The sequence below is a fragment of the Callorhinchus milii genome, unplaced genomic scaffold (genome assembly GCF_018977255.1).
Source record: "Callorhinchus milii isolate IMCB2004 unplaced genomic scaffold, IMCB_Cmil_1.0 Scaffold4, whole genome shotgun sequence".
NCBI lineage: Eukaryota > Metazoa > Chordata > Chondrichthyes > Chimaeriformes > Callorhinchidae > Callorhinchus > Callorhinchus milii.
The window spans coordinates 5,923,455-5,935,496 of NW_024704745.1; the positions used below are offsets into that span (position 1 = coordinate 5,923,455).

Below are 12,042 nucleotides of genomic sequence, written 5' to 3' on the forward strand. Positions count from 1 at the left end.
GGAGGAAGGAAAGAGCCAGGGAGTTGAGGAGTCCTTTAGAGTGTAGGAGGAAGGGAAGAGCAAGGGAGGAAGGGAGGCTGAAGGACTCTGTACTTTCTGCTGCCCGTGTTGCTGATGGCCTTGTTCTGCACACAGAGGAGATGCTGATCCCATACAGCAAACCCAGCTTCCCATCACCGGGACACCTGAGTGGACACAGCTCGTCGGGAACAGCCTCGTCTAAGGGATCGACCGGACCCAGGAAAGGGGTGGGCTCGCGGGGCGGTCCTGTCCTCGGTGGACACCAGCGTAACATCAGCGACCTGACAGACCTAGGATATTTGGGTTCCATTGGCCAAGGGCAGCACTCGGGGGATGTATGTAAGTATCGGCACTCTGCGATGACTCACAGCTCAAAATATCCTTCGGAAATCTGACAGCCGCCGTCGTTTTGGAAACCTTTTCAAAATCAAGCCTTTGTTGGAAGCTATATTTGTTTATAATCCAACACCAATCCTTGTAAATGATACAGCACCTTATCACATCGTTGAGATATAATAATGATAATAATCCTCGCATTTGATTTAGCGCTTATCACGTCTTCGAGACATCTCAAAGCGCTTCACAGAATATACTGTGAGGTGAATTGACTGTATATTTTGTGGGTGAAACCCGGCAGCCAATTGAACGTAGCAGTGTCAAACAAACGGTCATGGATTGAGAGACCAAATTATTATTTTTTTAAGATTATTTATGTTTTGAAGGGACGATTGCCCCCAGAAAAGCGTTTCCAACAATCGACTTATCAACCAGGTTCCTACTTACTGCTAGGCAAACAAGAGGCGTGTGGAATAAGGAAACGTTTTGCCCTTCCTGGGAATCAAACCTCTCGCTTGCAAAGCGAGTGCTCTAACCACTAACCTACAGGACTCCAAGTCTAAAATATCAAACTTGTAGAACAATTTAACGTGATTGTTAACGTGATGGTTTACATGAGATGAGGTGTCCTGTAGAGTATAGGAGGAAGGGACGAGCGAGGGAGGTGAAGAGTCCTGCAATTATAACATTGAATGTTATTTTCTACTTGTCTATTCTGTTTAGGGTCGTTCACAACATCACAAGGTCCCCACTGAGACGTCCCTTCAAGGCTGATAAGCCTGGCATTATTGAGTCTGTGATTGTATGTAACTGACTGGGTGTCTGCTCTCCACACAGAGTGAATGAAGAGCCATTTCCTGGCATGCCAAGGCACTGGATGGATGTAAAGCTGATAGACTGAGCGACACAAGCGGGGCATTGAAACCCGCTCCTTATTTAATGTATTATGGGACAGACTGTAAATGTAATGTAAAGTCTAAAGACACGACGACGTACTAGAGACACACTTCCCCATGTGGTTCTTAATCTGTTTGCCTCTTTCTCCCACCATCACCTCAATCACCACCTCTTCACCTCTGATTTCCCTCCCTCCCTCCCTCCTTTCCTCATCCATCTCCTGTCCCCCCCTCAGCCCACCCACCCCTCCCCCAAAAAGATAATTGACAGGGAAAATGAATATGTAAAATAGAATAAGAGGGTGGGAAAATGGGCTACGTGTTGTGATGGTTATCACATTGTAGGACATTCCACTCCTCAGATTCAAAATTCCACCCGGTCAGCCTGTGAGACCTTCAGCCCTGATATTCCATTTGTTCTTGGGCTATTTGGTCTTCAAAGTGAAGATCGGGTTGAAGTGTGGAGAATTCTGATTTGTAGCGTACGTGTACAAGCCAGTTCTTGATGCAGAATATCAATGGCAAACTATGTGGTATTAGCTGGTTAGACACCAGCAATAACCAAGGTCCCCCAAGCCTTGGCTCTTGCCAACCTGCGCCTAATACCTTCCGGAATTAGGTGAGCAGAATGAGCCCCTCCAGGGAGAGAGAGTTGCGGATTCCATTCCAGCAATCTATCTCTGGGCTTTCCATGGGTAGGTGGGCTGCATGGAAATCTCAGTTTGGTTTGGATGCTCTTAAGCACGGTGATGGGTTCCCGCATGTGTCAGACACCCGGCTGAGCTAAAAAAAAAAGCAATTCTTGATGCAGACAGGTTGACGAGTCCTGTGGTCACCTGCCCCATCATCACTGAACTGTCTGGCAGGCTGAGCGAGACTGGCTGGAATTTTAGGAGTTGGAGACGTACCAGGGAGTGACGACACTCTGGGGGGGAGGAGGGTGGTTGAGTGGGGGTGGGGGGTGGTCGGCCACAGCCTCCCTATACATCTTCAGGTAGCGCTTGAAGAACTTCCTCTTCAACCATGCTTACGGTCACACACACACACACACAGAACCAGCTCGGCAACAGGCTCCGGCTTGACAATGCAGCAACAACAACTTGCACTTGTATAGCGCCCTCCACACAGGGTAGCGTCTCAGAGCGCTTAACAGTGGCGGAGCCTGACTCCCAGCCGGAGTGGAGAGGTGGCCGAAAGAATGGTCGAAGAGGAAGATTTGCAGGTGGGATTTGAAAAAGGGGAGAGAGGGGTCAAGGTGGAGGGATTGAGGGAGGGTGTTCCAGAGTTTCAGGGCGTAGTCACTGAAAAGTGCGGCCTCCGATGGTGGGGCGGAGGGTACGGGGACGAGCAGGAGACCGGTACCAGTCGAGCGGAGGTGCCGGGTGGTGGATTGGGGAGTGAGGAGGTCTGAGAGGTAGGGAGGTGCCAGAGAGTGAAGGGATTTGAAGACGTGTGAGGATCTTGAAGTCGAGCTGCTTGAGCAGGGGAATCTAAACGCAAGTAGTAGTTGTCCTGCCGTCAAGCGGATTTCGGCGTTTCCCCACCGGTCCTGGCTCAACTCGACCATTAAAACATCCCCCGGTGATAACGAACACATCACGTAGCACATTGTTGGCAAACGGTTGCCCTCTGAGAGAGAGGGAGGGAGGGAGAGAGAGGAGGGATTTCCTGTGTAAATAATTTGTGTTGTAGCATTGCTATGCAATCTCACCTCTTTGTCTTTTCCCCATCCCCGTTACGGTCTGTTTATCAATGGTTTATTGTACTATATGTGAATTCTATCGGGCTGTTAAAGGCCATTAAAAAANGAGAGAAGAAAAAGAAAGAACATTTTTTTCCTGCAGTCAAGCACGTATTTTGGTTGATCGATTGTTCAATGTATATTCTTTTTTGTTTGTTTCTATGTTTCAATTTTTTTNGCACTAAGAATTTGGTAATAAGCACAATCCTTAAACGCACGCAGGGGTGGGCAGGGAGGGGGGGAAGGGGTGGGAGACGGGGGGGGGATGGGGGAACTGGAGGGGCGAGAGAGAGTATTTAAAGTTTGAATACAAAGGATGAAGGGCGTGACCCATTTTTTGGCTGTTCTGTGTGTGCACACAGACCGAGAGAGAAGAGAGAAAAAGAGAGAGAGAGAGAGAAAAATATCAGCCACATCCAACTGTTCAGCGACTGGTGGAGCGTTGCTGCCGTTTCTCTCTCTCTCTTAGAGAAATGGCTTCTGAAGAATTTTGTCTTCATGAGAGGGGGGGGGGGGTTCCTTTTTCTTGTCCGTCGACATCATCCCCGCGGACCACTCAACGTGTGTTAATCATGCGGTCGCTAAACCAAGCACCGGTGTTGACTATCACATCCCAGCGTCGTTAATTAACCTCTTCCCTTCGTGTCCGTGTGTTTGTTCTTCCTTTTTTTTAAAATGATAAAATTGATTTGGTTTTGAAACGGTGTTTTTTTTCCCACTTTTTTAAGAAAAACGAACGTGCGTGAGTGTGTACATGCCCCCCCCCCCCCACCGCCTCCCCGTGTGTGTGCATGTGTGTGCACGCCCCCAGTGTGTGCGTGTGTGTATGTGTGCACAGCCTCTGTCGTACCTACGTCCACGGAGTGAATCACAAGTGAAGGATGAGAAGGAGGGGATGGGGGGGTTCAAGGATCGTTCATTGTTCTATACTTTTACAAACTCCCCCACCTCTCACACACACACGCGCACACTCACTGACGTGCACTTACAAACACGCACGCACACACTCACAAACATACTCTTTCGCACGTAGTCACTTACACACCGGCTCCCACACTCACTAACAACACGCAAATCCCCAAACCCTTGTTTATCTATCCTGCTGTAATGTTAACTGTGTGTCAGTATTAAGAAGTTGTTCAATGGGTATCTAGTATATTGATTAATAAAATTTGAGAAACAATTTCAGACCCGTTTGCTCCGTGTGAATATATCCCTGGGATTCAGAGATGTCTCCAGTGATAATAGTAATAATCCTTGCATTTGGTACAACACCTTATCATGCTGGAAGGACACCTCAAAGCAATTCACAGGACATACGGTAAAGTGACCGTGCAAAGTCTTCGGACTAGTCAAAGGCAGCAGCACAATTGCACACAGAAAGTGCCACAAACAGCCAGGGAGTGAGCAACCAATTTTATTTGGGGTATTGTTGGCCAGGACACCGGGAGAGAGAGAGAGAAATTCCCTCCTCTTTTCCAATATCGCCACAGGATCTTTAACGTTCACCTGAAAAGGCAAATAGGATCTAGGTTTAACATCCGGCACCTCCGACAATGCAACCCCCACCCCCATTCCCCACTGCACTGCATTGGAGCGTCAGGTTACACTGTGTGATTCCAACTCCCGACGTGGGGCTTGAACCCACAACGTTCTGAGTCAAAGGCAAGAGCGCAAACTGCCGAGCCAGGCTGACCACACAGCTTGACGCAATAATAATAAGGAGGACGTATCGAAATGCGTCGCACAATTCACTGTAAAATGTAATAGCTGTGTAACTTGTAGGTGAACGCGCAGCCAATTTACGCACAGCAATATCCCACAAGACACTCGTAGTATAATAATAACAACTCTTGCATTGGATGTAGCGCCTTATCACGTCGTCGAGATGTCTCAAAGTGCTTCAGGGAATGCACTGTAAAGGGGATTGACTGTGTATTTTGGATTGACTGTACGAAACCCGTTTGCCTACAAATATAACTGAGGAGGGAGTTTTATCCGGATTCCTGGCCGACAAACCTCCAGATAAATTGGTTGTTTATATCATCGCTGCGTGTAGGACTTCACTGTCATCTACCGTCTCCAAAATACACAGGGAGGTGTAAAACTGGACTTCAAATTATTAATCTTTGGTGTGGATTTCCCTCTGGTGTCATCGCCCTGACACCAGGATGGTGCTACTCTGTGTCGTGCCCCCTCTCACACACTGTAGTGTAGTGGTTAGCGTGCTTGGTCGTGTGGAGCTGTGTGTGTCTGTGGAGGGAGGGGATTGATTGCGTGTGGAGGGTGGAGGTGCTGTGTGTGGGGTAGGGGTGGGGGAAGAGGCTGTGTGTGGGGGGGTTCGAGGAGGTGCTGTGTACTTGTGTGCGCGGGGCGGACTGTGGAGGGGCTGTGTGTGGGGGGTGCTGCATGTAAGGGGGAGCTATTTGTGTGTGTCTGGTTGTAGTGGGTGGGGGGCTGTGTGTGTGTTTATGGCGGGGTGGGGTGTGTGTGTGGGAGTTAATTGTGTGTGACGGGTGGAGGGGTGCTGTGTAGGTTGTGAGATGCTGTGTGTGTGTGTGTGTGTGGTGGTGGGAGAGCTGTGTTTGTAGGGAGTGAGGGGTTGCTGTTTGTATATGTGCATGGGGGGAGGGTAAGGGCTGTGTGCATGTGAGTGGGGGGGTAGGGTGCGGTGGGGGGGGAAAAAGGAGGGTGCGCTCGGAGCTGGGTAAGTGCTCTGTCGAGATACCTAATCAAGCGGGTCACAGAAACGAGAGCCCTCATCACTCACTCCTTCAGCAAGATTTACGGCCATTTCCCATAAATATTTCAGCATTTTCTCTGATGGTCGCTCTCATTATTCCCAGAACATCCGTCTTCCTGTTGCCGCTCGCTGGCGGGAATGGCTCTATCCAGAGCTGGATTCAGCCAACGGGTTAATAATACTAATCCTCGCATTCGATGTAGCGCCTTATCACATCGTTGAGGCGTCTCATAACGCTTCACAGAATATACTGTAAAGTGGATTGACCACATTTTGTGGGCAAAACGCAGCAGCCAATTTGCCGCTGCGTTTCGCCCACAGACAGCGGTGGATTGAGGGACCAAATGTTATTTAAAATAATAATGATCCTTGCATTCGATATAGCGCCTTATCATGTCTTCGAGACGTCTCAAAGCGCTTCACAGAATATACTGTAAAATGGATCGACTGTGTATTTTGTGGGCGAAACAAAGACCGTGTATTTTGGGGAAATCGACCGCCTTCTTGGTGGGAGTGGATTCAGGGTGGAAACAACTGTGAGTGGCAGCGGACAGGATAATACTGAGTAGTCGTCACTCCGTGGGGCACGTGACACCCTGATCTCAGCACTGTCTGTTGGATAGGCCTTTGAGAGTGAATTAACAATGAACAAAAGGGCCAAGAAGAAGAAGAAGAAGAAGAAGGGCAGGAAGTACAAGGGGGCACTGGGAGTGGGACAACGTGTGTGGTAAAAGAGTTGTGGACTTCTGAGTGTTTGGATTGACAAACAAGGAAGCTCACCAACACACCCTTGATTTGGATCGAGTTGTATTGCACGGTGATCGGTTTCCGTGTGTGTCAGACACCCGGCTGAACCCCCCCCACCCACAAAATCAGCAGTGCCCTGGAGTACTGTCAACCCGCCTGACTCAGGAACTGGACTGGAGACCGTCACAGAGGGCTGGCTCGATTCCAACGCTGCCAAACATGTCACCTTGGAGCCAGCTCAGCTCTGAGAGTACGCCACTTACCTCCAAACCTCCAAACCCATGGAGTGAGCTACCAATTTTATTCGGGGCATTGTTGGCTCGGACACCAGGAGAGAGAAAGACCTTTCTGTTTTCCAGAAGATCTTTAACGTCCACCTGATGCATACACTCACACAGAGTGAGAGTGGGAGACACACACACACACACACCATGACAGCGAGAGACATACACATAGGGAGACATATACACGCACACACACACAGTGAGCAAGGGATACACACACATAGGGAGACACAAACACGCAGAGGGAGGCACACACACACAGTGAGAGACACACGCACACACCGTACACCCCAAGGTGCGTGTTATTACAATTCTCTGCAATAATCAATCATTCCCCTCACTTCCGTGAGTAAGATGTCTGCTGAGTTTTTGTGGACAAACACATACAGTCAACACACCTGACAGCGATTCCCTGCGAAGCGCTGTGAGAAGTTGGGACGCACAGAGGGTATAAAAACACAAAGTTCTTATTGTTTACCACAAACCCTCGCCCAGTCTCTGACATGAAAGTGGATTTAATGCATCCCACGGAGAGGAGCGGTGAAGTGAAGCCTTTTTATTTTAGATATAATCGGGAGTACATGAGCGAGGGAGCTAATGTGCCTTGAATTCTCAGGAGGATCCGTGACAAATTGCTGGAAAACTGTAAGAAAAGGGGTCAGAGTGAGTAATAGAAGAGTCTGATTACTTTTTCAATTGGATGCACTTAGATAATTAGATTATTCCTCAAATAAACAGAGGTGAAAGAAAATCTGCATCTTATCATTGGCAACCAATTACACGCACACATTCAGCTGGGTTTTTTTTTGGTCAACCGGGTGTCTGACACAAGAGGAAACCCATCACCGTGCTTCAGAGTATCCAAACCGAACTGAGACTTCCATGCATCCCACCTACACACGGAAATCCCAGAGATAGATTGTTGGAATGGAATGCGCACTCTCTCCCTGGAAGGACGCTTCCTGTTTACCTAATTCCGGAGAGTATTAGGCGCAGGTTGACAAGAGCCAAGGCTTGGGGGACCTCAGAGTGTGCGTTGGGGTAACTGCTGGAGTCCAACCAGTTAAAACCGCACGGTTTGTCTCTGAGAGAACTGCCTGGCAAGCTTTCCCTCTGCTTGTCCAGCTAGGACCACCCTACCCGTTAGGGCTTTGGCTTGCAGAGTTAACAGGAGCTGAGTGGGAAGATTCCCTGCCCCCAGTGACTGGTCTGCCCTTCCAGGTCCTGCCGATGAGCCAGGCTGGGCTGTCATACTGGAATACTGCGGCCCCCGCCTGGCTCAGGAACCGAATGAGAGACTGTCACAGAGACTGGGCTCGATTCCGACATAACGTGGCTAAACACGTCTCCTTGGAGCCAGTTCAGCTTCAAGGAACCCCCACTCCACCCTCCCCCACCCCCCACCCTCTCCCTCAGCCTTCGTCTTTAGCCCGAATTAGCCACTCGTACTCTCCCCTCCAGGTCAGAAAGTTGTGGGTTCGAGCCCCACATCTGGGACTTTGACCGCGCAGCCCAGACTGATGCTCAAGTGCAGTGCTGGGGGGGAGAGAGAGAGAGTGCTGTATTGTCCGAGGTGCCGTCCTTCATTGAACGCAAGAGACATTAAACCAATGTCCCCGCCTATGCCTGTTCAGGTGGACGTTAAAGATCCCGTGGCGCTGTTGGAAAAGAAAAGGGAGTTTCTCTCTCCCAGTGTCCTGGCCAACAATCCCCCAGATAAAATCGGTCACTAAATTAATGGCTGGTTGTGGGGGGTGGGTTGGGGGGTTTATAGGCACCGCAACCCCTCCCCCACCACTCCTGATCCCAACCCCCAGCTCGGGTGCAAATCCTTGACCGTCCAGCGCCTTATAATAATAATAATAATAATAATCCTTGCATTTGATATAGCGCTTTTCATGTCGGGAGGACGTCCCAAAGCGCTTCACAGAACACACTGTAAAGTGAATTGACTGTATATTTGTGGGCGAACGCGGCAGCGAATTGCGCACAGCAATGTCCCACAAACAGTCGTAGATTGAAAATGACCAATTTTTATTATTGTTTTTGGTTTTGGAGGGATTATTATTTGGGACGTCCTCCCAACGTGAAAGTCGTTGTGTAAATGCAATTTGTTGTTGTTGTTGTGGCGGTTGCCGCATTCCTTAACTTGTTCCTTGGTGTCGATTAAAATGAAGAAGGTGTTTGGCCAAGCCCGAAATGTATTCCTTAGTTCATTTAGAGTTTAAAATGCAGGGAATCGCAGAGCAGACTGGAGCGAGAGAGAGGGGGGGGAGATTGAGGCTGTGGGCTAACTGCACAGAAAAAGCGAATGAAAAGTCACGCTATTGAAGGCTTTTACACTCCTCCACCACCCGCCCCCCCCCCCCCCCCACCACCACCCCACTCCAATTGTAGGATTGCCAGCTTCCAGATGCTTCTTACAAATGTTTACATTCTTTATTTGGAGGAGCAATCAAGAAGAGTAAATAAGTAAAATAAATAAATCATTGCATTTATATCGCGCCTTATCACGTCGCTGCGACATCTCGAAGCGCTTCATAGGGTATACTGTAAAGTGCAGCGACTGCGTATTTTTGTGGACAAACTAATGCACACGGTAATGCCTTTCTTTTTTTCCCCCACTCTTTCTCCCTCTTTTTTCTCTTTCTTTCTCTCTTTCTTTCAGTTGTTTTCTCCCTCTCTCTCCGTCTCTCTCTCTCTCTCTCTCTCTCTCTCACTCTCTCACGCGGTCGCTTTAGCAATGTGCTGAGAGAGCGGGAGGGAGAGAGGAGAGCTTCACAAGCAATTATCATCAAATGCAATGTTTTCTTTAGTGATCTCATCCCCAACCACCCATCCGTCCTCCCATTACACCATCCAGCTGTTTCTTAAATAAGCCTGTGGTCCTGGTCTCTATCACCTTGCTGGGAACCTGGTCGGTCCAGCTGTTAATTACTCTCTGTGTAAAGAATTAATTATTTTTTGCTGGGCTGGGATGACACAGAGGGCTGACTCGATTCCGACATTCCTTTGACAAGCACGGCATCGTGAAGGCACCTCACTTACAACCTCCACCCCTCCTCCCCCTTCCCCACTCCACACACACACACACGAGGATAGTCACGAGGTGATCATTGTAGATGAAGAAATAACTCCTGGTGTCTGCCCTAATACGTGGAGCCCTGTAGCTTAGTGACTTAGTGGCGGATCACTTTCCAGGGGTAATAATTCCTTCAAAAAAAAATTTGGTCTCTCAGTCCACGACTGTTTGTGGAACACTGCTGTGTGCAATTGCCTGCCGCATTTCGCCCACATATATAGTCAATCTAGTTCGCCTATAACCCATGTAGGAGGATGTCATGTCAGGAGGGTGGCCAGATCGAGTGCCTCTGCGAGCATTGCTCTGTGTTTGTTTTCTCATGTTACACACCTGTATAAAAAAACACCTGTAAGGTTCCCAATAAGACAAAAACCCAATGACTTGCACTCCAATAGTGCCTTTCACATAGGATTACATCTGAAAATGCTTCACGGAAATGGAGCAGGAGCCTGAAATGAGAGATAATATTTGATTATAGCTGATACAGCACCTTTCATGTCAGCAGGACATGGCAGAGTGCTTTGCAGGATTTATTTTAAAGTGCAGTGACTGTGCATTTTGTGGATAAACACGGCAGCCAACTTGTCCCACAAACAGCCATGGAGTGAGTGACCAATTTTATTTGGGGGATTGTTGGCCCGGACACTGGGAGAGGGAAACTCCCTTGTCTTTTGGAATAACACCGCGGGATCTTTAACGTCCAACTGAACAGGCAGTTGAGACCTCGGTTTAACATATCACAGCACCTCCGATAATTCAGAACCCCCTTCAGAGCTGTGTTGGAGCATCAGCTTAGACTATCAAAGACCACAAATGGATGGAGATGGCGAAAGCACAAGGCAGAAAGGTTTGAAAGTAGAGCTTTAGAGGTGGGGATTTAGAGAGAAAATTGCAGAGAGCTTTGGTTTGGGGGTGGGGTGGGGTGGGGGGGGAACGATAGGAAGGGGGAAGGGAAAAATGGGTTTGAGATGAGGAGCAGTGCAGAGTTGTTGGATCAGAACGCGTGGGCAGGTAGGACGTCACAGAGATAGGGCAAGGGGGTGTGGAGGCATCTGACAGTTAGACGGAGGATATTAAAGTCAATCCTTTGAGGAACTTGGAGCCATACGAGGACCGGGGTGATGAGCTCACAAAGCCTGGAGACATATCTTTTCAAGGCTGAAGAGCCCTATCTTCTCCAGACATTCTACAGCTAATCCCTTTTGCTGCTCTCCTCTGCATCACCTCTGCAGTAGGTCACGAGTCGATTTTTGGATCGTTTTTTCCAGGGGTGGTAATTCCTTCAAAAATAATTGTAGTAAATTGGTCACTCAATCCACGACCGTTTGTGGGGACACTGCTGCGCACAATTGGCTGCCGCGTTTTGCCCACAAAATGTACAGTCAATTCACTTTACGGTATATTCTGTGAAGCGCTTTGAGACGTCTCGAAGATGTGATAAGGAGCTATATCAAATGCAAGGATTATTATTATTATTATTGTATTCTGTGTTACGCTTTGAGACGTCTAGAAGACATGATAAGGCAATTGCAAGGATTATTATCCTGTGGCGTGAAAGCATTTAATTGCATACAGCGCCTGACCCACACCATCAAAACGTCTCAAAGCCCGACTGCGGATTGCAGTGACTGTGTTTTTGCAGGGGAAATGTAAAGGATCATCATCATTATTATTATTGAACATTACAGACACAGAGAGCTTCTCTGTACCGGGAGTTGCGTAGAGAAGTGAAGATGAATGAGAAAGGGCTGGGTGGGAGACAGAGGTGTCAAGCAAAGAGCAGCTTGTGTTTCTACAGCTGCGGAACCTCTGAGCTCCAGCCACCTCCCACCTTCCCGAGGAGGGTCTCTGCTTGTCTACCTCCCTCTCAGTCATGACACCAATTAGAACGCAGCTGTCAGGTTAACTAATGAACAGCTTTCCTCTATCTCCTCAATGAGAGGGTCAGAAAGTGCTTGTGAACCGGTGGCCAGGCCAGTTCAGTCAACAGAGAAAGTGGGTGGAAGAGAGACAGCCAGCCCCCGGGCCTCCTGCCTGGCCTCTTCCTCTTACACTAAGAAACCGAGCTCAACGGTCCAGGAGCCGGCAAGCGTCAGGGGAGGTCAAAATTCACTGGCTCCACGCTTTGGTTTTCACAGTCTGTGGAGTGTGTGTGGCCGGGAAGAGTGAGGAGTCCTGTGGAGTGTAGGAGG

General features: G+C 48.8%; 1 protein-coding gene across 1 annotated transcript in view; it reads left to right on the plus strand.

Annotated features, from left to right (window-relative positions):
- The window catches only part of LOC103185188 (roundabout, axon guidance receptor, homolog 2 (Drosophila)), a 61,945-nt gene extending 60,473 nt beyond the window's left edge, over positions 1-1,472 (plus strand). The window contains 2 exon segments of the mRNA XM_042334019.1: positions 136-360; positions 1,081-1,472. Of these exon segments, the coding sequence (XP_042189953.1) occupies positions 136-360; positions 1,081-1,112 (257 nt within the window). The 3' untranslated portion in view covers positions 1,113-1,472.
- The last annotated feature ends 10,570 nt before the right edge of the window (positions 1,473-12,042 follow it).